Here is a 27,162-nt window from a genome sequence, read left to right on the forward strand (position 1 = left end):
AAACTATTGCCAAAGGCGTTCCACTTTCCATTCAGGCCCTCAGCCACTCCCGATAAAAGGGTAGAGAGGTAAATCAGAGACTGGTGACAGGCAGCCTAGCTGTCAGCACTCTTCCTAGCTGCCACCTCTAAGCTCCAGCACCAAACAGATTCCAAGATCACACTATACATGTCTTGTCCAACTTTCACTTCCTGAATTTGGATACCACATTGATTTGGAGGGTGAGGCAGACTAGTATTGCAGTATCTTTGAGGCTTTACGAGATTCTGAGACATAGATAGCACATCAGAGCTTTGGTTTGAAACCAGGGCTGCTGGCTCAAACCCTGAGCCACCCTTGTAGTGGGGGGAGAACACCTTTCTTTTATGCCAGAGATAGAGTCCTGCCCTGAGCAGGGAATGGGATAAGACCATCTCTTAAGATTACTCTGCATCTGAGAACTTGTGATTTTTCTGAAATTAAAACTTTGTAGAGAAGGTGGCTATACTATATCAAATGCAAAAGGATGCTGACCCAAACAGAGGCTGGCCATCATAAAAACAGTTGATCTCTGCTTTGTGGTTGCCATGACATGTGTGCCGCTGCAACTACTCCCTTCTTATGAGCAGGGGAAGTTACTGGGCAGAATAAAGAAGCCTTGTGGAGGCACCATGGTGAATGTGGGGCACACAGTGATTATAGTCACTCACCCACCCACTCACTCAGCACTCACTCAAAAAACACTTCAGAAGACATTCTTTGTGGTAGACATTAGGCAAGGACATAGATGACAGAAGGAGCTGACCCTTCCCCTGGAGGAGCATGATCCAGTGTTGGGGGGACATATGAGCTGAAGACACAGGACATGTGATGATTTCCATGATGAAGATACACACAGGGAGCATCTTACCCAGCCTGGAAGGTGCAGGCAAGGCTTCCTGGAGCGGTCCCCTGAGCCGAGTCTTGAAGGATGAGTTAGCCAGGTGAGAAGCAGGAGAAGGGCATTCTGGGTAGGAGGGACAGCGTGGGGAAGGCATGGAGGTGAGAAGCAGCGTGGTGACTGAGAACGAGCTTCCGCAGGCCGTGGGAGCCGGAGCCGATGGTTTCAAGCAGGGGATGACATGGTCAGACTTGCAAGCCTAAAGAACCCTCCAGCAGCATCAGCCCACAGCAGTGGCAACAATTTACTTTTCTATATACTTGAAATTTCCTTGGCCCCAGCTAAGACACCTGAGGCCATCTGTTGAGACAGCAAAGTATGATGCCTAGTGGGCAGGTGGCCAGTGCCACTCACATGAGGACAGAGACAAATATTTCAGCTCAACTCCAGTGTTGGAAATTAAAAAGCACCAAGGAGTGGCCTTCAGTCTGCAACAGCAGGTGTCAGATGCCTGTTTCATCTTGGCTTCTCCACTACCAACTATGTTGCTTAGGAATGGAACATCCTCTGGATTCATCACACAGTTGGTAACAGGAGTGCGAAGACCTGATCCAATTCTGATTTCCCCGGTTTGCATCAGATCCCTAAAGAAAGTGCTGGGCAAGCTGGCTGGAGGGCTTGAGATGGCCCAGCCACAATGTAACTTTGCGTGCTTTAGGTGTAATTTTCCCTAAGGATCCCACTTGTTGGAAACCTCATACACCCCAGGCAGCCCTAAGCTTCCTGTTTTTCAGGCTAGGCCAAGCTGTCCAGGGCCTTCCCCTCCGAGCTTCCCTGCCTCATCTGTGGCCTGCCTTGTGGCGCTTATAGGAAGAATGCTTTGTAAACAATTAAAGTATAAATGGTTCAGACATTATTCAGTCCGTGGACTCCAAAGAATCCAATAGCTGGAATTCTTTCAAAGCAGTTGTCTTTGGAGTGTTTGCCTCATTTGGGCTCTGTATGACTAGCTCTCAGTTAGTTGCTTTTCTGTCTATCAATGAGAAAGTCATCACGCATCGTCCCTGTACTGCACAGTATCGAAACAATCTGTCTAGTGTCAATGCCCCTTATACCCTGTTCTCCTGAGTTGAGTAATAGTGTCTCTCCTTCTAGAGAAGGGTGCAAAGACTTGAAGAGGCCGGTGAAGACCCAGATTCCAACTGCCAAGTCCACAATGTCACTGGGCACTTTTCATCTCAGCCAAACTCCCTGAGAAAATGTCCAAGTCATTTAGTCTCAGCTATCCTGCTGCTGTGTGTACTGTAAGATGGCTTATATGTTAGAAGGAACTGTGAACCCTGTTGGTGGTAGGGCAAGAATCTGGGGTACCTGCCTGAAGTGTGTTCTAGGAGAGGGCCACCTCTGCTGTTTCTACTGCCTCAGCTGTTCCAGCCATTGCCCAGGCTGTGCTGGTGACAGGGGTTTTAGGGAACAGAGGACTGCTTTAACTGCAGGTGACCCACAAGTTGTATCCTGAAATACTGATATATGAAATGGGAGCTGCTAATATATTTGAGCTGTAAATGGCCCTTGAAACCACCACAAAGTACTTCAGGTACTTCAGGGGTCCACAGCCTTTGTGAGATGGGACTGATGCTGGGTGGAATTGCAATATATATATATATATATATATATATATATATATATATGTTGAATTGAAACACATTTCTAACTAATTTAGCCACAGTGGCCTGTTCTAAAACTACATGTCTGGTTTAGCTGCTGCTTGTCTTAGGAAAGTGCTATGAATAAGATGCATGTAGATCTTTACATATAAGTGACATGTAAATCCATGTGCTTTGCCTCCAGACAGTGGCAGGAGCCACAGGTGTGCGGTTGAATCAGCTCACTTTGGTGGTACAGACCAAGCAGGCCAGGTGGTCCTACCTTCCCACCTCCTCCCTGGCACAGTTCCTGACCCAGTCTGGTTCTGAGTGCATTTTTCCTCTCACTGTCTGGGCTTACTCTTGGTGTCCTGATGTGTAATTTTAATTCTTCTTCTCTCTCCTTTGCCTCTGTTTGCACCGCTATTCCCTCCTATTTAGTACTATTTAATCTCTCTTAACTGAGGGGAGAGATAACTAATACATATCTATATCTTTATTTACTGAGCAATTTTTATGTACCCTGCTTCATATAAAAGTAATGATTCTGAAAACAAATATATCATGATTTTTAAAATATTAATACCCTAGATTGATTTTTGGCATTGCCATTCCCAAACTCAGAAGTGTGGCCAGCAATAGAGGTGCCACCATAGGGCTCCTAGGATAGAATGAGAAAGGGCCTGTGGCTGTGGCTGTGGCATGGTGAGGCAAAAAGCATGATGGCAGAAGCATGCAGGGCATGGGTGCAACCTGGGCATGTGAAATGGAGCCCCCAGTTAGTAGCCACCCATAATGTAACACTCGGCCTTTCTACCACGGAACTCGGCACTTGCTGGCCTTTGCCACCTCCACCCCCAAGTGATCTATCCCCAGAACCTGAGCTCATCGAGTTCATGACCCCTCCACACCTTCGCTTGGGCACATTCCTCTGTTTGGCATGCCTTGGGGATGCTCCATTCCGTTCACCTGATCAACACCTACCCATCTGCTGAGTCCTTTCTCATCCATGGAACCAGCTAGAACAGACTCCTCCTTCATGCCCACTGTGATCAGAGGTATGGTCTCAGTCTCCTGGCTCCCCTAGTGCCCAGCACAGAGCCTGGCACACAATAGTATCCAATCGACACATGTTGGAGAAATCATGAGCGCAAAGTCTTTGTCTCCTGCTTTACTAGAAGGACAACAAAGTGAGCTAATGTGATTCTCCACCAACCCCGCCCCTTCCCATCCCTGAATCTACTCCTTTGCCTTGAGACCTGCCCGAGATGCGCAGATCCTGCCGCCCTCCTTAGAGCCCTCTGACAGAAAGCTTTCCATTATTTCCCACCCCCACAGGAAAACCTGATCTCCACTTGAGCTTCCAAGTTCCCTGACCCACTGGGTCCTTGACTGAGCCACTCTAGTGGCTATTTTTTCCATCCCCATGTCAGGCACATGCACGACACAGTGAGCCAACTCCTGGGTGCCACCTGTAACATGACTGAGGGTTAAACGAGCAAGCGAAGGTATCTCTGCCACCCTGCAAGGAGAAAAGGCCAGAAGCAACACTACTGCTGGCCACAGGAAGGGAAGAGTTAGACGGCAGGTTCCCACCCTTGTGAGGCAGTGAGTAGCGCAGTTGGTCACTGTTCCAGGGACATGGCATGAAAACATTACACTACCTTGTTGGCCAGGGCATCTCCAGGTCCTTCTTCGCCTTTCCCAACATTTAGCTCTGACTGCTTGCAATTAGTATCTGAGAGGCAATCTAAAAGAGGCAAGCTGCATTATGGAGACCCCGGGAAAACTGCAGGGCACAGCTCATCTGGTACAGGGAGGCTCGGTTGCCAAAGGTGGGTTCCTTTACCTACTCAGCAGGGCCTCACCAAGGAAATGCGATCAAGAAAGTGGTGTTCGTCTTTAGCATTTATTTATAACTGGAAAAACACCTGTTGGTTTGCTTTTTGAGCAAGCACAGACCACAAGACATCACAATCAATTGGCTATACATGAATATTTTTTGTCATTCTTTTACTAACAGCAGAAATGAGATAGCACCAAGAGGGGTGTGCACTACATGATACATAGACAATCTGTGGTATTCAACAAAACCAGGGCCACAAAATCATAGACACTTCCTCTCTGCCTCAGAGTGACATGGCTACATGTGCTGTCTGGGAGCTGGGGCAGAGAAGGGAAAGTTGGCCGGAACTTGGGGGGAGTTTTGCAGGCAAGCCAAGGAAAAAAATGTCTCCATTCCAGCCCTCTTGCTGGGGGTAAACAGGGAACAGTAGGGAAATGTACAGAATGAGGGACAGGTTTGGTCACCCACAAAAAGGCAACATCAAACACTGCCTGAGGAACCACAGACAGTTTTGTCCAGTATGTTTGGGAGACAGAACAAGACCGGCTGAGTTTTATTTGTAAACAGTAGAAATCAAAGGAAGTTTCTTGTCAGTGGAGTGAAACATTCAAGAGTCAAAGTGAACTGCAAACAGTTTTCGTAGGTGGGTGTGTGAAAAACAAGGGGACACTGACAACTTGAAAAGGACATTATCCAGGTCACCTAAAGCCTCAAGGCAGGGCAGGGTAACAAATTCAGCCCCTACGGCTCTGGGGTCCTTGTGGTAAGCTATGGCAAACTACACACAAATTGAGTGTGCACAACACCAACTCAACTCAGTCACAGCATATGTGGGATAGTCATGCACCTGGATGCGTTACTATAGAGATCTGTCTGCCCCGCAGCCTGGCACAGTGCCCGGCACAAGATACAACATGAATGGTGAGTAAAGGATCCCCTGTGCATTGTAAACTCCGACTTATTCTATCTACAAAACACACAGCTATTCTACAGAGAAACCAAAGTGTGGCTAACAGCAGATCAGGCTGATACCGGGGCTTGAGAGGAGCATACGCCGGCAGCTACAGTTGGAGCACTTGATAGTTTTCGGTAAACAGTAAGGTTGGCTGACAGGTAGCCAGAAACAGTATGGAGCTCTAGGCATTTTTATTTTTTTTTTTTAGCTCTAGGCATTTCTGGACAGGCATGTGAAACCTGTGAGTCGTGACAACGAGACTCGTTAGCATTGCCTCCCTTCTCTAGCAAGCCTCTCTCACAGTCCATGCCCTGAGACGGAAAAGACAGCGTCAGGTGATACCATAGACTTCATTTCTAGTCTTCTCTGTTAAAAAACAAAAAACAAAAAACAACGAAGGCTCGCACACCACTGGTGAGTTAATTTACAAACGTGTCTCAACCAGCCCCAAAAGGGGTGAACGAAACCTTCACTGTCTATACAATGAAACTGAGCTGGAGCTTGGGAGCTCTGCCTTCCTTAACTGCAAGGACCTGAAAGGACTTCTGAGGGAAAGTGCCATGAGATCTTCCCTCTGAACCACTTTTACCACAAGAGAAAGCAAACCACAACTGCACCATCCCAGCTACTCAGAACACTGAGCAAGTAAGGATTTCCAGGACAGGAGCAACCTATAAGCCACCAGAACCTTTCTGGTGGACATTTTGGGTTCCCTCATAAGTAAGTAGGGTGGGTTCCTTTCATAACCACTCCCTAATTCCTACAACACAACTCTAGGGGGCTTCGGCCACACACAGGCAACACTGCAATATGGAGCACACTGAGAGCTGATTCTAAGCATCAAAAGTCATAGGTGCTTGTTCGCTCAGCCCTCAGCAGGGCTCACCACACAGACTCTGGCAGGATGCTCAGCACACTGGCCTCTTTGTGAAAAACAGCAATAGCTCAGGGCTGGAGGGGTGCATCACCATAGTTGCTGCATGTCTACACGCCTCACCTGCACATCTGAGGAACAGAAAGTCACAACAAGTATATGCTATGTACCATCTGTACATCTGACTATTCTCTGTTAACCAGGTGTTCTGCAACATCAGCCGTGTGCTGAGGGCAAACAGAGGAAAGTGGGCTCCCACTGCTGGGAGCTCCCACTACAACATCTTCGGCATCCCAAATACTCTGCAACTTCTGGCCGGCCCCAGCCAGTGGCCTATTATTTGATACACTATTCAAAGCCCACTGACAGGCACGAAACACAGGCACACACTCTTAACTGAGGGTTCCAGGAGAGGGTTACTTCTAGTTAACAGACAGAATTCCATTTCACTGATAGTAAGGCCAAGGTTGGTTTGTTGTTGTTTTCATCTGTAACATTTTCACAAATTCTAACTGTTGAAGCCTAAGCTGAACTTGGGTAACATGCAAGCATCTGATGAACTTGAGAAAGAACATTTGCCTAAAGTCCAAAATCGAGTGATGCAACTGTGGGAGGCACAGGGAGGAAGCCTTGCAGCAGACACTCCCAGCTCCACCAGGAGCTGCACTTGGCAGTAGTCAGACCTGTCCCAACCCAGACCCACAGGGAATGCATAGCCAGTGAACAATGTTTCTGGGTGTCCCAGAGGCCCTTGGCTAGATGCTGTGCCACCCATATGAAGAGGCAGAGACCTCAGTCTGTGAAACACGATTCCTCCCAGAAAAAACCAACCACAGGGCTCCTGTGATACTCGGAACCAAGGCAGATGGGAAGTCTCTAATTAATTTTGTGGCCTTTTTTTGTTTGTTGGTTTAAATAGAGGGAAGTTGGGGGGGGGGAGAAAAGGAAAGTGCAGTGACATTTACTCTTTCGCCTCAGCCAGTTTATTGTTCATCTCTTTACTTTGCTCCTTGTCGTCGGGTTTGGTGGCACTGGGGCCCTCTGTGGTCTTTTTCTTGGCGGCCTGGCCCGATACCACCTGCTTGTCTTTGGCCTTCCTCGGGGGCTTATGGCTCGTTGAGGTCTTTTTTGGTTTGGAACTCTGAACACTAGGTTTCTCTACCTGCATGGGGAGACAGACAGACAGAGCACAAATACAGAAACACAAAAGGGAGGGAGTGGGAGAGGGATTTAGAGAAAGACATCGAAGCATTAACAAAAGAATAATAGTGACTAGTGGCAGAGTGGACAGGCAGAGTGAGGGCAGAATTTCAACGATGTCTGGTCATCTGGTTTCTGTTGTCTGAATCCACAGGCAGCCTGTAGCAGCACCCTCACCTGTCTTATGCTCCCTGCCCTGTCATTTTTTCCCGTGGAGCAGACCATCTCGGTGGTGGGCTAGATAATGGTTATGAAATTTATTGTCCCTCCTTGCTGGAAGGCTATGTCTCACTCACCTCAGGCCCAGGCATGCAGCTTGCTGTAGTCAGTGAATGCCAGGCACTCTTTGAGCAAATGCTCAGTCACTTGGGTCCTAGACTGAAGAGGGCAGGCAGGGATTCATGGGAATGCACCATGGTTGATCCCTGGGGTGGGGAGTGGAGCTTCAGAACAACTCAAGTGCCAGGCAGGCAGTAGGCTCTACTAGCCATATGTTTAACTCTAGCTGGATCTAGCCTTCTTCCCCATTGCAGTCACTCCAGTCTCCAGGCTCCTCCTCTAGATCTTTCCTCTCATTCTGAAGATACAGTCTTGTTTTCTCTTTCTCAGAGAACTCTGGAGTAACTAGGATTGCTGGGCCGATATGCCAAACTCTGCTGTCCATCCCTAAGTTCCCCTGAACTTCCCTCCTTCCTCACTCGGAATCTCTCCTTCAATGCTAACCTTTATCCTGGAGCCTATTTCGTCAGTGGATGGACAGAGCTAGTGCTGGGCCTCTCAGGCTGGGCCATTCACTAACTGAGGTCCAGTTACCTCATCCTGATTTGCTTGGATTGGGGTGGGGGGTTTCCAGGACTAGATGCTTCCCAGACAAACTGGGTCAGTCTGTTACCTTGGCTACAAACTGGTCCTGGCATAATAGAAATGCCAACTGAATGCTAGACTTGAGGGCAAAAGTGGAGAAAGGCCAGTTAGGTTCTGGAGTTATTTTGGTCCCCACACATGTTTGGCTATTAAAGATGGGAAAGGTGGTTATGTGCCCAGCCCCATCTGGCCTGATACACAGGGAGCCAGCCTGTGGGCCCACTTTGCTAGCTCTGCCCAACATGCTTCTACTGTCAACAAACTCATATTGAGATGAAATTAGGAAGACCAGTGTTAGCATAAAAACAACAAACCCCAAATCCTCATTCAGAAACTGCTACTTCAGTGATAAATAACTGGGAACACTTCTAGTGCTCATGTGACAGGGGTGTTGTGACATACATCCACTTTGTTGGGTGGGGCTGGTCAGGGAAGGATGAGTGAAGTTAGATGTGCTTCAAAGATGGAGGGAAGGACCCTTCCAGGGATTGGAGAAGGGTGGAGGAAGAGCTGCTGGGCCAATTGCAGATGCAAAACAGGCCAGGTAAGGGGCTACAACCCTGGGGCAGCTGCTCGGGCGCTGGAGTACAACTCCTTTAGAACAGGGGGCTTTAGCACCCAGGTGAGGTTTTTCTGTTCCTTTTCTTCTGCATTTCTCAAATACAGAATCTGGTGTTCCAAATGTTAAGCTACTTTTATGTAATGTTCCTTTCTAATGTGCCCTTTGAACACAGAGGTACCTGTTGAAGACGGCCCTGGGCCTGTGTGATGAGGAAGAAAGGTAAGACTCATCAGGAGCTCTTGGGGGCCAGCCAGAGCCCCCCATCCTGCTTCGTCCAGGCTGTGCAGTAAGTGCTGTCTCACCTTCGGGGATTCCTTGAAAGGCTCGCTGTAGAGGCTTCGTATTCTTCTGCGATCCATGGCCTTGTTGTCAGCTGCAGTGGGCTTATTGGCCTCCCCTTTGAACTGGGCACTGTAGCTTGTCTCGTGGACCATCTTGTCATCTGGGGGCTTGTACTGGGGCTTGGCTTTGATCGGCTTCACAGGCTTGATGTCTGTCCATGCTCTGAACTCGTTCCTGTGAGTCAAAGAAAACATCAGTGATGAGAGATATCACACAGCAGAGAAATGTTCCCCACCCCAGCTACACACAAAGCTGGGTCCCCTGATCCATGCTTTGTGGCCAGGTGTGGAAACAGCAGTAGAGATCTCAGAGAGAGTTCAGGGTCCTTCCCAGGCCTAGACTCAGGAGATCCAGGACAGCCATCCTCACCTTCGGGTCTTGTGTGGCCAGTCTCTACTGGAGGCCGAGATACCCGACCTGGTCAGTGCTTTGGGAGCTCAATGAACATGGGATGTCTGTATGTGCCAGGCTAAAGAGCTTCCGACTAGGTTGAGTCAGACACACTGCAGCCTTGCAACAAATATCAAGTTCCCCTTGCCACTTTTTGTGTGGTGGTGGAGAGATCAACTCAGGCCCTGAGTACGAGAGGCAGGAGCCTCAAGCCCTTCTTTCCCCACTTCTCACAGTGAGGAACCTTTGCTGTCAGAGTCTTCAGGGTAATCCCTCCCATGCTTGCTTTTTATGGTGCCAGACCACTAACACCCAGGTCACTTTGGATGGGAATCCCTGTGACTTAATACACAGCATGTCCCCCACATCATTCAGACAATAACCAGGACTTGTGTTGGCTGTGTGTGCATAGGGTGGCCAACGTATGGGTGTGAATGGCTATTATTCTGCCCTTTGTGTGATGCATCTGTTCCCCCTTCCATCAGTGTTTCTACTCTCAGCAACCTTGTGGTTTCCACTCATCTGATTTGTTGTTGTTTTTGGATCTGGGTACTGAACCTAAGGCCTCTCCTGTGCTAGGAAGGCGCTCTCGCTCTCAACTATATCTCCAGCCACTTCTTACTCTTTATCTCATTATGTTGCCCAAGATTTGAATTTACTGTTGCTCAAGCTGGCTGTGAACTTGTATACTGCTTCTGCCTCCTCAGTAGCTGGGATGACAGGCCTGCTGCATTAGGCCTAGCTACTTGGCTGTTTCTGATTTATCATAAGGATGGCAAGTAGATGGCCCACGAAGTTGTAAATTGTAGGTGCTGAAGGCCCAAACAATGCCCCACTTTGAAGGCAGGAATGTCTGGGCTTAGTCAGTTGTCCCTCAGGGGTTCACAGACAGCTGTGTCTTGAAGAAGGGTTTAGTGTGGGCAGCTGTGGAGCTGTGTTGGTCCAAGGGCCCCTCTCACCCTCTGTGGTTCCTTTCCTTAGGGCTCAGAGATGCGAGACACAAACATGGAGGCCATGGGGACTATGCCCAGTGCTGTATGTTGAAGCCCAGTGAGCGCCCTTAGCTTTGCCTTCACCTGCTGAGCAGCCTCCTGCTTTGAGCCTTTGCCTCCTGTTTGTAAAATAAAAGCTTCAGGCCAGACAAGGTCCTGACAAGCTCCAAAGACGGGAGCCACTTGCTGATCTTTTTATCTGCTCTCTGAATTTCTCTAGACGATTGGCTCCTATGTAGAGGGACCACTGTTTCTGGGAGACCCTCATCAGAGCTTCAGGCCCACCTTTCTGGTGCTGCAGCCTGGGCCTTCATCTGGACATCTCAACTCCCCCAACTCAGCATTGCCACACCCAGGTTCTCTGGTCTTCCCGCCCATTTGCCTTTTCTTGGACTCCCTTTCACACTCATTCATTCAGCCATAGTTTTTCCCAGTGCCTGGGGACATACTGAGCATTGTGGAACGCAAACAAGTAAAAACAGATACTGAGCTCAAGAGCAGTAGGCAGAGGAATTTGAGGTTACTAAAGGTCAAGACCAAGCACTGAAAGAGGAGGAGGTAGGAGCATGGAGGAGCTTCTGCTCCAGCCTGGAAGCATGGGAGGTCTCTGGACCAAAGTCAGAGAGGTTGATGGAGTTGGTCAGCAACTCCATCAGGCAGATGGAAGGGAGAGGAAGGAGCAGGGAGCAGCTCCAGGAAGACTGTAGAGTGGACCCAGGTACTCCTGAGCAGCATGGCCCTGTCGGACCTGCGGGCAGTATGGGCCGCTGGGTTGACATTTGCTGGGGAAGGATACACAAGACTAGGACAATCATGGAGGGCCTGCTGGCCTTGTTGGGGGGAAGCTCTTCTCTGTAACATGACATTGCCCAAGTTAACAATGCAGCCAGATTTATTTTGGAAATAGAACTTGGGCAGTGGTGTGAGTGAGCAACAGTGGAGAGAATGGCTTCTGGAGGACCAGCAGGAGACAGTGGCAAACCAGAAAGGAATGCAAAGGCTGAGACAGGAGAGTGGCAGGCACAGGAGACAGAGAAGGGACTCTGGGCCAAGGGCACAAGTGAGCATGGGTTGTGGGAGGAGACCAGGTGATGCCAGGAGTCTGGTGTGTGGATGGTTGTGCCCTCATGTAGATGGGGAACTAGGAGTAGGGGAAGATACAGAATGAGAGTTGGGAGCTTCCTGTTCCTTCAGTGTCATTCTAGCCCCTGGGCTTCAAGGGTCCTTTGGTACCTTTCTTTGTCTCTTCCCTTCTCCACCTGCCTTAGTTTCATCCAAGTTTTCATGACCTGACTCCCATGTCAATGTGGGTCTCCATGCAGGTCAGGGCTGTTGGTCCAGGGTCATGTGGTGCTCCAGCTGCCACTGCCTACTGAAGATTCTAAATGCCCCTACCCTTCAGACAGAACCCTGCCTGCTAAACAGATCCAAGATACAGGCCTGGATCTCCTGCTATCAAAGCAGTAAATTCCCAGCCATGAAGCTTCCAGAACCAGGTCTCAGGGACATGAGCATGGCCCCTAAGCATGTTTCTCTTCCTCCAAGAGTGTCCTGGAAGCATCCTGTGACTCCACACAGATTGTGTGGCTGGTGAGTCTCTTATATCAAGCTTGAGATGTGGCCCTGTGGGAGAAGCTCTGTCAGCCCCATCCTGAACACCCTTGGTACATCAATGAGACTTTCAGAGAGCATCCTGTACAGGCCCAGCTGTAGCTTTATGCCTAAACTGATAACCACTAAGCCAGTTCTGGTGTAACTATTTCATTGTTATAAATATCAAGAATGGCCTTTGCCTTGTTCTTTCACATCTCTTCCTCTCTCAGTGTAGTCCTCTTCTGCTAAGACAGAGATGCAGCCTCCACCTCTTTGGAAACTGCTGAACGGGAAGACTCCGGTCTTCCTTAAAGGGACGACAAGAAGCATCACAGGGCATCTGTGTCTCATTCCACAATATGTCCCCAAATCCTTCTGCACTCTAGCTTAGATGGAACTCAACGGCCCTCCTCTTTAATGTGGCTGGGGAGGATATGGAATATGGCCAAAGTGAGGTAACTTCCAAGGGTGGCTCAATAAAGGTATGGCAGGCTCATCTTTGCTCTCACTGGGGACAGCAACCTGTTGTGTGAGTCAAAGAGCCCTATAGGCTCATCAACACTCTGTCACAGAGGGAGCATGGCTCGTAAGGTTTCAAAAGCAGTTATAAATCCCTAAGCGTGTATAGGCAGTTAAAGGTTCTTACTGGGAGGGACTCATAGGACCCCACCCTTCCCTCAGTATCTAGTTGGCAAGTGGAAGGGGACCATTGGAGGAGGGAGGGGACAAGAGAGGGAAAGTGAATATGCCCAAAATACATTATACACAGGTGTGAAGATAGCAAGGTACTGGGGTCTCTTGGCTAAAGTTGGGGGTTTGAGCAAGCTACAAGTGCACCCTAGGCCCACGCCAACCTTCACATGGCCCTAGAACTAGAACCATCTGGCTAGTTATTTCTGGTCTCTAATCCTTAAGCTGCAAGGCTCTGGAGTAATTTGTTGCAAAGCAACAGATTCTAATACAGACCCCAACCGAAAACTAAGCTTCCATGCTGTACTTCAGCGGAGAAAGATGGTGGGAACTGAGCACTGCAACTGAAATTCCCAGCAGAGTCATAGCAAGTTTCTCTGGAGAGAGGTTACACACTGGTCTTGAGAAACACAAGCAGGGTGAGGGGATAACTAGTCTGTAGACGGTGTCTTGCAAGCACCAGCACCTGAGTTTGATTCCCAGAAACCATTTAGACAGGCTGGGCATGGTGGTGTATGTTTGTAACCCTGTGCTGGGGATGCAGAGAAGAGTGGATTGTGGGGCTTGGTGGCCAGCTAGCCTAGTCTACTTGGTGAGTTTCCGGGCCAGTGAAAGATGGCGCCTGAGGAACAATGCTTGGGGTGGTCCTGTGGCCTCCACGGGCACATACATGCATATGTACATCCATCCACACATCCGTGCAAAAATAGAAATGAAAACAAGACAGCAAAGCTTCCTGCTCAGCCAAGTTGATAAAGATACACTATGTAGGTCCAACTCCTAGGAGAAGGAAAGCCACGCAGGCTGTCATGGGAAAGTGCAACACTTGCAAGCCCAGGTAAACACACAGACACTACAACTGAGCCTGAGCCACAACAGAGAGGTGAGTCTTTAGAAAGAAATCCTTAGGCTTGGTGTAGTGACACACACCTTTAATCAGCATTCTTGAGGCAGAGGTGGGCAGATAACTGTGAGTTCCAGGCCAGCCTGGTTTATATAGTGAGTTCAAGGACAGCCAAGGCTACATAGTAAGAACCTGTCTCAGGAAGAAAGAAGGAGGAAGAAGAGAAGTAATCTCAACTCTAGTCCTCTGGCCATGTGAAGACTGGCTCATTGCAGGCCCCATGGAAGGGCTAATAGGCAGAATATGGGTTCCTATCAGAATCAGAAAGTCCTTGGCAAACAATTAGATAAGTATATTTGGTTTTCATTAGTGTTTATGAAACACTAGTTCATTAGTGTTTCATTAGTGTTTCTTATTTAAGAAAGATTATTTCAGATGCCTTGTATTGTAGGCATGGATGCAGCTGTCAGACGGGGAAATTTAAACGGCTGCAATCAGACAGGTATCCAGCCATTATTATACTTCTAACCTCCACAAGTCAATACGCTGGTGCCCAGGGTGGGCAGAGTGAGGACAGCCTCTCCCAGGACCGGGCTAACTGCTGAGTGAGTTTCAAGTCAGATTGCACAAAGCAGCCCCCAGTCAACAGCTGGTGATGAACTGAGCCTCCGACACTGAACCCACTGTAAACAGATGTTTGCTCTCTACTTTAGTAAAGTCCTGTCCCACTTAAGGACATTTGGCTGTCAGTCCCTCAAGGGCAGAGGGACAGACCACAGACAGTTGTGAGAACCCTGTTACTGATGAGTGGGGTCCCAAAGGCCCAGGAGAAGGGTGGGGGCAGTGGCTGAGCACAGGGGGAGGGTGTGGCCTCAGGAAGGAAGGATCATGATGGAATAGGATAGAAGCCATGATTTCGTTTCCAGTATAAAAAGGACTGACAATTGTGAGTAACAGTGAAATAGTATTGTACAAGAAACAAGTTTCACTGCTGTGGAGAAAAGTGACATGTTCCTCATGGTGGTGGGGACTTAGAATAATGGATTGCTGCCAATTATATCATGTAAAATTCTCATTTCTCTTCCACAGGCCTCAGATTTATTTATTATGTATCTAAATCCTTGGGAAATCAAATTTTGTCCCCTAGCCTCTGCACAATAAAGTTTTTAACATTTCCCAGTTGCTTTATGCAGGAAGAAGACCATACTTAACTCGTAATGGTCCCAAATCTTCCTACAGATTCTCATAAGCAATTTATGTTGCCATGGAAACATATCAAGTCTCTGTTCAAAAGTCTTGTCTGCATTTGCTAAATTAACATGCCCTCCTCAAAAGGAAGCAGGCTTGGTCATGAACCCTGGCACAGGCATCAGTGAGGCACTGTCAGCTGCCAAGCTATCGCAGGAGGTGGCTTGGGGAAGTAGGGTTTGTAGATTAAAAGGAACAGAGCGACTCTGGGCTCAGGGTTAGAGCAGCTTGGAGAGCCTTTGTTCTTTATAGGGAAAGGAAGATTGATTCCTGCAGAAGCGGCTAGGTAAGACAGAAGCTTTCAGACCTGAGCCAGGGAACATGCTTGCAAGCATCTCTCAGTGTTTTTGTGTGAATGGCAGAAGGGAGGTGCATACAGAGAATGCCAGTGCTCCAATCACTAGGGATTTCTCTTGTCCATTAAGATCAAACAAATTCATTATACCATGTGAATAGAATGCCTTAATAGTATTCTAAACAAGGAAAGAATTCTCTCTCTTCCTCTCTCTCAAAGTTATATGTCATACATGGAAGGATCTGGCATGAGTAACAGCTGGGAATGACAGGTGTCAAAGCACCAGAGCTCTCATTAAGGAGGTGGCATTCTGCACATAGCTGCCATCAGTGTCTCGTCACAGGCTGCATGCAGCTCACAGGCCCCTGTGCACCGGGTAAACGGTCTCAAACAAAGAAAGCCCATGCTCGCAGCATTATAGAGCCAGGACGATAGGTAGCTGAAAATGGAAACCAGGAATCAGTTCAATCCCTCGGGGAGCTAATAAAAAGCTGCTAGAAGAATGAAATTTAGCGAGGTTTCTGGAGATCACATTGATGTTCAGAACAGGATATTTTCACATGCTGCACTAGTAATAGGCAACAATAACAACTGCAGAAACAGAAGAACTGTTATGAATAGACTCAATATTGTTAAGATGGTAATTACCTAGAAATTACTCTATAAATTAAAGCCACCATTATCAATATCCTAAAGCAAGCTGATTATATATATATATATATATATATATATATATATATATGAAAAGAAATTGTCAAAGCAATTTTGAGAATTTATGATACCTGATTTCAAAACTTAGAATGCTATGGCAACCGAATGTGTTGCTTGCGGACAGCCTTGTGTGCACGTGCCTGAGGAAGGGGAAGGAGAGAGCAGACATGCACATTTGCACACTTTGGTGTGCTGAAGCTGAGTCGAATTGGCTTACAGAGCTGACAGATTCTCAGGGATTGGGTGGACTGATTGCTAAATGATTGGTAACTCTCAGCCACCTGAGACTATTCACACCAGTGAATAGTGGCCAACACCACCCACGGGTTCCCTCCTTTGTTCCCAGCGGTGTTAAGCATTTCCCATGAAACTGTTGGCTTACAGATGTGACTTACAGGTATGGCTTACAGGTGTGGCTTACAGATGTGCTTTACAGATGTGGTTTACAGGTATGGCTTACAAGTGTGGTTTACAGGTGTGGTTACAGGTTAGTTCTGGACGGATGTGCTAAGGCAATTCATAGAGAAAAGGTCTCAACAAACGGTGTCTGGAAAGCTGGATACCTGAATGAAAGGAAAATAAATCTTTGCTGCTCACTCATGCAGTGAATTAGAAATGGACTATAAACCCCAAAACAAAACAAAAACCCTTAAAATTATAAATCTCTAAGAAACAAACAAATGAAACAAAAGAAAATCTCTGTGACCTCAGAGCAGGCAAATATTTCTTCAGTAGGACACAAAAATAATAAAGGGTCAGGGGGAAAGCTAAATTCAAATTCATCATAATTAAGCACTTTAAAAATCCAGGTGGCTAGCAGTCGTGGCGCATGTCTTTAATCTCAGCACTTAGGAGGCAGAGGCAGGAGGATCTCTGTGAGTTTGAGGCCAGCCTGGTCTACAGAGTTGGGGCCAGGACTACCAGAGCTGTTATACAGACAAACCCTGTTTCCAAAACAAACAAACAAATAAATAAATAATAGCCAGATACAGGGGCTGGAGAGGGTTGTTTGTTGAGAGCACCTTGTTGAAAGTTTCAGTATCCACATGGTTACTCACAACCATCCATAACCCCAGTTCCTGAGGATCCAACAGGCACACACATGGTGCCCATACTTGAATGCAGTCAAAACATTCATACACACAAAACAAAAGCAATTTTTTTAACAGGCCAATTGTGATAATCACACAGCCCCATAATCTAGTGATAGTCAGAGGCAGAGACATGTGAGGTTCCAGGACAGCTGGAACATCGTAGTAAGACTCAGTCTCAAAAACAGAAATTCATACATGAAAATTAAGCATCTTAGCTGAGTGGTGGTGGTGCACACCTTTAATCCCAGCTCTCAGGAGGCAGAGACAGATGGATCTCTGTGAGTTTTAGGCCAGCCTGATCTACAGAGTGAGTTCCAGGCAGGCCCCAAAGCTACATAAAGAAACCCTGTCTTGAAAAACCAAAATAAAATAAGCATCTCGGTTTTCAAAGTTACCATGAAAAGACAAGCCATGGTCTGAGAGAGAATGCTGGCTGAACAATATCTGATGAATTTACAAGCAGCCCAATTTCAAAACAGGAAAACTAGAGACATTTCATTAAAGAAGAGATATGAAGAACACATGAGCACATAAGAGATGTTCAATACTATGAATAACAAGAAAATACAAATTAAAGTCCCAGTGTGACACTAGCTCACATTCACTCACATAGCTACAACGAAGGACACAGATGATGCTAAGTGTTACGGAGGATGTGGGACAACTGGACCTCACATACATTTCTGAGAATGTACAACAGTGCAGCCACTTCAGGAAAAAGATTTTTTTCAACTTCACCACACATGTAGCATGTGACCTAGCAATTCTACTCCTAAGCTGAAAAAATGAGCAAAGATGTTCATGAGCAGACACCTTGTACATGAGTGTTAATAACGTTCTTCACAGCAGCTCCAAAGCCAGAAACAGTTCAAATGTCCATCGGCTAACACATGAGAAAACAAGGTGGGTCTGTGCATACACTACTCAGCAACTAAAAGAAGTGACTCTGAAAGATGCCAGGCTAAATGAAGGGCTATGGAGACAGCTCCCTCAGTAGAGCCTGCACAGTCAGCAGAGCCTGCACAAACATAAGAGCTTGAGTTTGGATTCTCAGCACCTTTGCAAGTTTGGGCACAGCAGCACGTGCCTGTCCCAGCACTGGGGAAGTGAAGGCAAGAGGATCTCTGGGGCCTCAGAGCTTGCTAACCCGCCAGCCTAGCCAAATAGCTGACTTCCATGGTCAGTGGAGACCCTGTCTCAAAAATGATGGCAGAGAAATACTGAGCACCTAGCCTCTACATGAACACATACACCGCACATGCATGTGTGTGTTGGGGGGGAGGGGCTTGCACAACAGACACACATGTGCTTGCACACACACATGCAGCATGCACACATGTGCTTGTACATAGCACACACACACACACACACACACACACACACACACACACACACAAATATGCTAAATGAAATAAAACCCACAGAAAATAGTACATGTTATACGATTCCATTTGTATTAAATTTCTAGAAAAACAAAACTGCAGAGACAAAAAGAGCATTAGTTATCTAGGTATGAATGAGAGGGAACTGTCTCTTGGACATAGTTGCATATGTTCACCAAATGTACCAAAATATACACTAGGGAGATGGTTCTGTGTTCAGAATACCTGTTACTCTTGCAGAGTAACCCACATCAGGTGGTTCATTCACAACTGCCTGTGGCTCCAGTTCCTGGGTCCTCCACAGACCTCTGAACAAATGTGGTGTACATTCAGACAAGCAGGCACACACACATACATATAAATTAAAAAATACAAGGGGCAGTGGTGGCACATGCCTTTAATCTCATCACTAGGGAGGCAGAGACAGGCAGATCTCTGGGAGTTTGAGGCCAGCCTGCTTTACAAAGCAAATTCCAGACAGTCAGAGCTGTTACACAGAGAAACCCTCTCTAAAAGCCAAAATAAAATAAAAGTCAGTTGAAGTGTCCCCTTCTGTGGCACCTGTTCCTTTGTAGGGAGGTGATCTCTGGCTCCATAGATGCCCTGATCCTTCTCAGCACCAGCCTCTCAGGCTGACCTCTGTGCTCTGTGGGTTGGTTTCCAAGCACATCCGAGGTGGAGGCCTGTGTGGTCCATCTCTGCATCCCTGGCTGGAAGTTAGCACACTTCTGCACATGCTCAGTTTGGCTGCACAACCAATGAACAGCCTCCTCTCCCTCTTAATTCTAAAAGTCTCATGTAACCACTTAGTAATTTTAAGAATTCTCTACTTCAGATTCAAAGAAAAGATTTGAATCTTTTATGATTATGTTTACCAGTGTGCCTGCTATCTACAGAAGCTTTACATTTGGATGTAGCCTGTAACGGTCAATATTATCAACGTGATGGGATGTAGAGTCACTTAAGAGATGGAGCACGGGACATGTCAGGAAGGAAGCTCCTAGACTTGGTTAATTGTGGTAAGACCCACCTGGAACACAGGCTGTGCTATTCCATGGTCTGAGGTACTAGGCTGAATAAACAGGGAGGAAATGAACTGAATACCAGTATTCATCCCTCATTGACTACCAACAATAAATAGTTGGACCAGCTGCCCCCACTCCCATGGCCATGCCTTCCCTGCCCTGATGGACAGCAGCTCCTTGAAACATAGTGGAAAATAAACTCTTTCTTCTGTGATTTGTTTGTTGTCAAAAATTTGATCACAGAAATGAGAAAAACTAACTCATAGCCTAGTCTATCTTTTTCCTTTTGCATAGTTGCTTGAGTTATGCCTTAAAAGTCCTTCCCTACCACACACCTTTAATTCCAACACTTGGGAGGCAGAGGCAGGGGGATCTCTGAGTTCTAGGTCAGCCTGGTCTACAAAGCAAGTTCCAGGACAGCCAGGGCTACACAGAGAAATCCTGTCTCAAAAACAACAAAGCTCTTCTGGTCCCCAAAATGGCATCAATATTTATTCATGATTTTTCTTTGCACATATATGCATTTCATTTACAGTCAAGACTTTAAGCTACTGGAAATCATCACTGAGTTCATAGAGACTGACATAGAGCTTCACAGTCCCTTCCGCTGGCAAGGAAAAGGGAAAGGCCCCCCTTCCAGCGGCCTGGGGGGTGCTGTGGGACACTGCAGGGCACCCAGTACTTCCAGGTGATTATTGACTACTTGTTCAATACTTGTGAATTAGTGAAAGGGGCTTTTCACATTGTTATCCTCCTGGATGGCAATTCTACTTCAGGAACTCATCATAAAGAAGCACCTGGACACGACAGCAGTTTTCATGAATCCCAAGCTCTTGGTGAAGGTCCCTTGTCATGTGACTGTTTAGAAATGACTGTCTTCTAAGCCTGACATTGGGGAAATAACTCAATCTCAGAACTTATCTGAGTTTTGGGTGGGAACATATTAAATTGGCGACCCTCCCCTCAATGCCATTTTTTGCTGCTTATAATCACTGGAGGTGATTTGTATTAAATTTTGCACCTGGCTGCCCACTCTCTCCTCTGAGGTGATGGGAACCCTGGAACACATCACAGAAAGTGAGCCTGGTGCTGATGGGGCCTAGACTCTGGTGAATGAATCACACATCTTTGTTAGGCATAACCAAACTTTTATGACTTAATTTCTTTCTCTTTCTCTTTTTTCTCCCCTACATAGCAATTCTACTTCCACTAAGTTTTCAGCTTCCTGTTCACTCTGAGAGAAGTAACAGACTCAGAGGTGTCAGCTGCTAAGGAGACATATTGTAAAGTTTTGAGAAGGGAGAAACCAGGGAGTTCAAAAGAGACATTGAGTTGAATCATCCTTCAGATGAGAGATTTATTAACATCACAGTGGGCAGTACTCAGGGAGTCTGAAAACAGAGTGTCTATTTTTAGGTTTCCAGGGGGAAGGGGAAGTCTTACACCATGAGGAAACAGGTTTAGTTAACATGTGACCTATTCTACTACATGATCAAGGTTGGGAAATGGGATATTCATGACTTAGGTGACATGACAGGGGCTACTCTTCTCTGAGTAGGAGATGTCTGATTCATTGGCTAATGCGTGTTTCACTCAACATGACAGTAGTCAGCCTCAGACTTCCGGGTGGCAGGTATGTGCAGGTATGCATGCATGCTGAGTGTGTTCTTGCCTTATTTGAAGTCCTATCCATTAGGGCCTGTGTAACTTGACGGCTCAGGTTCTCTAACTTTTCCAGTCTTTTTGTTTATATCCAAAAGGATCAGAAGGGTGATTTGATAGAAAAGGAGATGGGGGTGCCTAAGGGATTAGTGGGCGTTGGAATCAGTCCAGCTACTTCCTGCTGAATTGGGGCGCCGTTGGGTTTGGAGCCCCCCCGTCTCATGAAGGGTAGGCAGGCGGTGGCTTTTGGGTCAGAGGCTGCTTTCTGTGTTCATGCATCAGGAGGACACTGTTCACTTGTAAAACCATTTGGAGTTGGGATTTGTTGACTTCTGGAAAAAATGAACTGTATAAGTTTATCGAGAAGAGGGGAGCCAAGGGAAGTAGAAGACTGAAGGGAAGGACATGCGCCATGACAGGAAGGAGAAGAAGGACATATAAGACCAAGCCTTTGGCCTATCAGCTCCCTGAAGGATATTTGATAGCTAGGTAAGATAGTTTGGAGGAGGTTGTAGGGGAAGCCTCCAGGGTCTCTCTGTGTAGCTTTGGCTATGTAGGCTCCGAACTCACAGAGGAGATCAGTTTGCCTCTGCCTCCCAAGTGCTGGGAATGAAGGCGTGTGTCACCACACCTGTGGTAAAGATGTGTTTTTAATGGGTTGTCATGAGTGTTTCTAAGATTATTTCAGTTATTACACCCATTGGTAGAGATTAATAAAGTTTTCCACCTGTGAGTGAGAGCCCTTCTTGTTGCATATAGAGAATGAGAACTTGAAAGTTGTGTCCCAGGTTAGATATGTGAGCATCCATCCACTAGGGAGGCGTATATCACTCTTTGTGACTGCTTTAGGATTGCATCACATTTTGGCTCTTTTGTTAAGTCTGTTTCTGGGCCAGTAGCCCTCAACTGACAAGGGACCAGAAGATTGGCCTCATAAATTTCCTTGGAAGACACTCCTCAAAGCCCAGCTTTGGGCTGGTGCTGGTAGCTCTAGCGTCAAGGCATAAGCAAAGAGCAAGAATGGGTGCAATTCAGTGGACAAGCAATTTGGTTAGCTAGACTAAACGCAGTGGGCTCTTTAAGCAGTTTTAATGTGGGAGGGAATCAAAGAGTCAGAAGGAAGACTGTTAGGAAATTCATGACACTGGAAGGCTCAAAAGAATGACTCCACCCTGAAGGAAGTAAGGGTCTCTCATGCAGACATAAGGTATAAGGAGAGGAAGAAAAACTGCCACCCAGAAGGGGGTGTCTCAGAGCCTCCCCATCAGTCGTCACTTATCTGTTTGGTTGGGGTGTCTTCTGAAGAGGAATTTTACATCTTTTACTGGTTCACAGGAGTACATTATCTGAGGCAAGCTGCTCGACTCTTCAGGTACTGGAGTTCCTGTCACAAGGATGTTAGGTTACACACAAAGGAAGGCAATAAATAGGTGTTTAAGGGGCTAGGATAGCCCATGATAATTTGGCTTTGGACCTGCAACTGTTTAATGTCTACAGCCAATGCAGTTTTAAACAGCTCTGCATGTTTAACACAGGAATGGCTTTTTCCCCCAGGACCTCTGGTTCGTGGTTCACCCTGTTGACGGGGCATCACATTTTGTGTATGCAGAGGTCAAATACTGTCCCTCAGTGCTAAGTCGTCTTATTCCTGACATAGATGAGGCTGAGAAGGCAGACAGGTGACCTTTAGGCATCTATTAAAGTAGAGTAGGCAGTATGTTGGAGGACCTGAAGTGATTCAGCTCTACCAGACAAAGCAAGGTTACTACTGGTAAGGGTTTTTGAGGAAAGAATTCTTGTATCATGAAGAAGCTGTCTTTGTTAATAGCGTTCCTATACTACATGGCCAAGGCAGGAGAACAGGTCATTTATGATTTAGCCTTTGTATCAGGGGTCACTCTGTGGGCAGGAGAGTGGACCTTGGTAGTCAATAGACAGACTGCCTCTGATCCTCAGGTAGCAGGGCCCTGGGTGTATCCTTACCTTCTTTGCAGTTCTGTCTATTTTAGGGCCTGGTTACCTGGGAGCATGGAAGGGTGGAGTGGGTAAAGGGGGCTGTGTTCTCTAATAGAATTGTGAAACTATTTTTCAGGCCACAAAATAAAAAGATGTTTCCTATTGGGACTAGAGAGATGGCTCAGTCACTATGGGTGTTTGCTGCTCTTGCAGAGGACCTGGGTTTGGTTCCTAGAACCCACAACCATATGTAACTCCAGTTTTAGGGGCGCTAGGTCCCATCAAAGAACCGTAGTAGAAAGCTGAGTCACTTGCCTAAGCTAACACCCCAAGTGACAGTGACTCCACATAACTGGCACCATTAAGGGCTAACTGCCCAGGAGCAGCAGGAGTCACAGCCCATTTGCTTGCTACCTTGCTCTCTCTCAGTATCAGGAGGATGGGTGGCTCACACACCCACTCTTTCACCTCCAAGGGCAGCCAGTCAGGCTGTAGTTTCTGTACTCTGTCAGAAGTATAAGATTTTTAGCCAGGCCTTGGTGGTGCACTCCTTTAATCCCAGCACTTGGGAGGCAGAGGAAGGCGGATCTCTGTGAGTTCAAGGCCAGCCTGGTCTACAAGAGCTAGTTCCTGGACAGGATCCAAAGCTTCACAGAGAAACCCTGTCTTATTGTAGTGGATCAGTACTTATCCCTAGCTTAGGAATGGACTTTGGGAGCCCATCCCACATGGAGGGATACTCCCTGATCCTAGACACAAGGGGGTGGGCCTAGGCCCTATCCCAAAGAATATGACAGACTCTGAAGACCCCCTACGGAAGGCCTCACCCTCCCTGGGGAGCAGAAAGGGTATGGAATAGGTAGGGTGTTTGTTGGGGGGGGGTAGGAGAGGAAGGGAGGGAGAGGGACCTGGGATTGACATGTAAAATAATAATCTTTCTAATTAAAATTAAAAAATTAAAAAAAAGAATTATGAAAAAAGAAACTAAAATTGTGCATTAAATATTAATGTTATCTGCTAAGAAAAGAAAAAGAAAAAGAAACCCTGTCTTGAAAAACCAAGAAAAAAAGTATAAGAATTTCATTGAGGGGCTGGAAAGATGGATCAGAGGTTAAGAGCACTGACTGCTCTTCCAGAGGTTCTGAGATCAATTCCCAGCAACCACATGGTGGCTCACAACCATCTGTAATGAGATCTGGTGCCCTCTTCTGGCGTGCAAGCATGCATACAGATAACTGTATACATAATAAATAAATGAAATCTTAAAAAAAAAATTCATTGAGACCCCAATCAGACGTTGGAACTCAGGTCTGTCCCACTGAACAACTTTAAACTCCAAAGCTGCCTTGCAGAAGCCTAAAGCACTTTCTGTAGCCTATATCTGTCCTTGACTTGAAATTGTTCTTTCTTTTCCTATTGGGTAAACTGTGTCTTCAAGATCTATTTCACATGCATCACAGAAAGAAGTAGAAAGAGACTAAAAACACAAGACAGTAGGAATGACGGGCCCCACAGGAGAAGGACCACACTGTCAACTGCTCCCTGGTTCAGCCAGTGCCTGCTGGACTTTGCATGCCGCACTCAGCTGCCATTTTAAGCACACTCCAAGCCCTGCTGGCTAATGTCTTCAGTACACCAGGGAAATGCCTCAGAATCACACAAAGACACAGACCGACCTTTAACAACTTGTTACTGAGCAGGCTGTGAACCTCACCAAATGCAAAGACAAAGATGTCCAACAAGAGCACTGAGATCAAGGGCTGTGGGAGCCACAGGGCTTCACAGAGGAACCCAAAGGGGTAGGGGTGTAGCCCTTCCCTCTTCTGTAACTGTTCCTGGGAAGGTCATGCCCACAGCCCCATTAACACCATCTCAGCTCTGGATGCTGTCCCCATTGAGTTCTTCCAGGCTGACAGAGCATGGAAATAGAGACGGCCCAGTCCCAAGCCATGGGCTGGGCAAACAAAGCCTCAGAATACCTAATTTTTCAGGGAATAATGAACATTTGACAAACCACTTTCACTCAAGTATCCTGCATTCTTAGCCAGCTGTGCTAGGAAGGACTGGTGACCTGTGATGGAGAAGGCAGAAGGGGAGAGGAGAAGAGGATGTTGGGGCCTAGAGCAAGCCAGTGCCTCACAAAAGCATGCATTTATATTCGACCTTTATGACAAGGCTGCAAGATAGACTTTATCTCATCAATAATTGAGAAACTAAGCCGCAGATAGAAAACGGATTTGCTCAAGGGCTCACAGCTAGAAAGCTGCAAGACCAGAAATCAAATTCAAAAGTGAATAACCAGCTGGGTGTTGGTGGTGCATGCCTTTAATCTCAGCACTCGGGAGGCAAAGGCAGGCGGATCTCTGTGAGTTTGAGGCCAGCCTGGTCTACTGAGTGAGTTCCAGGACAACCTCCAAAGCAATACAGAGAAACACTGCCTCAAAAAAAAAGTGAATAACCACAGATCTGATATTTTCTTGTTATTCTACATTAACCTTTCTACATGGAGGAAAAAATCCAAACACAGACAAAATGTCTGAACAACTGTCCTCTTAGGCTTGGAAACCAAAACATTCTACCTCTTAATAACAAAATAAATGGTAGGACCACCTACAATCTCAATGTGTTTGTGTGTGTGTGTGCGTGCCAGACAGACAGACAGAGTATCACAAGGAACATGGGGGGGGGGGTCAGAGGAAAACTTGCAGTAGTCAGTTTTCTCCTGCCTTGTGAGTCTTAGGGCTCAAACTCAGGTCATCAGGCTTGGGGACAAGCTCCCTTACTGGGTGAGTCATCCTGCTGGTTCTCAAATGTGACACCTGTGAGTCCACTCAGGCTGCCACCCTCCCCACCACAAACTGCTTTAGATAAGCAAGTGTCCTCTAGATGGGAGGGCCTTGAATATAGGAGCTGCACTGATTTCCCGGACTTTGCCCAGGGTCAGTGCAAAACTCAGAGAAGGCTGTTGGGTGAACATGTTGGTGAGAGATGTACAGAGTGACAAACTGAACAGTACTTAAAGACCTTCATCTCATTCACAGGGAGCTAAACATAAGGCAGTAGAGACCAGTGAGGTGGCTGTTATGAGATAAAATCATCAGAGTGGGGGACCTGACTCAAGAGCCTGGGGGACCCACTTGCGACCTCGGGTAGAGGATGATGGGTGTGGTCTGGGAGGTGCCTGGATTGAGGAACTTGGGCACTTGGACACAGTAAGAGACTAGAGAAAGGCTAAGACTCCAGGCTACTAGAAGAGGTGCTGTGACTCAGAAGCCCTGGCACTGTGCCAGAATCTGACATGAGAGACAAGGAGCTCCAAGTCTAGTGAGGGGCAAGGCAGAAAGGCAAACAATTTGAGTTATGGTTTCTGCATAATCCAGAGAGACGGAGGAGGCTGAAAAGGTTCAGGGCAGAGTGCACCCCAGGTATGGGGCACTGGGCAAGATCCTGTGTCATGAGACAGGAAGAAACTGTCACAAGCTGAAAGCAGGTCACACTCTTGTTTGTTTTGGTTTGGTTTTTGTTTTTGTTTTGAGACTGGATCTCTCCCCCCCCTCTCTCTCTCTCTCTCTCTCTCTGTGTGTGTGTGTGTGTGTGTGTGTGTGTGTGTGTGTGTGTGTGTGTGTGTGTGTGTGTGTAACTCAGTATGTAGACCAGGCTGGCCTTGAACTCAAAGAGATCCCACCCTGCCCCCCTCAGCCTCCAGAGTGCTGGGATTAAAGCATGCTCCACCACATCCAGCCTTAAGTCTACCATCTTGTTTGTCTCTTCTCTTCTTAGTCAGACTGAGTAAAACCAAAGAGGAAGCAGAAGGGGAAACATGTAAAGCATCACCACAAACAGCCTTCCAGCTCATCACTCATCACTCAACACAGGGCCAGGAGGAGCCCAGGTTCTGCCTCCCTCCGGAAACTGCTGCGCCATTAGGGGAGCCCTGGGGACTCTGAGAAAGATGGATGGAGGACCAGGCTCAGCTGGCTCTCATAAGCAAAACCCTTAATTAGGTTGCTGCCAGGGGCAGTAGAGAGAGATAAACCAATTAGTGGTGGTGGAGAGGGACCTGGATGATGGTTGTGGGAGCCTTTCTCAAATGGCCATTACTTTGTGCCTGAGCTGGCTCCTGCGGCCTTCT

At 47.1% G+C, this 27,162-nt stretch overlaps 1 protein-coding gene across 3 annotated transcripts in view; it reads right to left on the minus strand.

Annotated features, from left to right (window-relative positions):
• The window catches only part of Map6 (microtubule associated protein 6), a 71,053-nt gene that overhangs the window by 11,169 nt on the left and 32,722 nt on the right, over positions 1–27,162 (minus strand). Inside the window, exons 2-3 of one of the 3 annotated variants that reach the window (XR_004769120.1) lie at positions 9,109–9,322; positions 7,677–7,805 (exon numbers count right to left, since the gene is read on the minus strand). Coding sequence is in view for 2 of the 3 variants with exons in the window: in XM_027407746.2 (XP_027263547.1) it covers positions 7,146–7,342; positions 9,109–9,322 (411 nt within the window). In the remaining variant the exon portion in view is untranslated. Of the gene's footprint in view, positions 1–7,145; positions 7,343–7,676; positions 7,806–9,108; positions 9,323–27,162 lie in introns of all 3 variants that reach the window. The other 2 variants (XM_027407746.2, XM_027407748.2) reach the window with 2 other exon arrangements.

Source organism: Cricetulus griseus, chromosome 3 (genome assembly GCF_003668045.3).
Source record: "Cricetulus griseus strain 17A/GY chromosome 3, alternate assembly CriGri-PICRH-1.0, whole genome shotgun sequence".
Classification (NCBI taxonomy): Eukaryota; Metazoa; Chordata; class Mammalia; order Rodentia; family Cricetidae; genus Cricetulus; species Cricetulus griseus.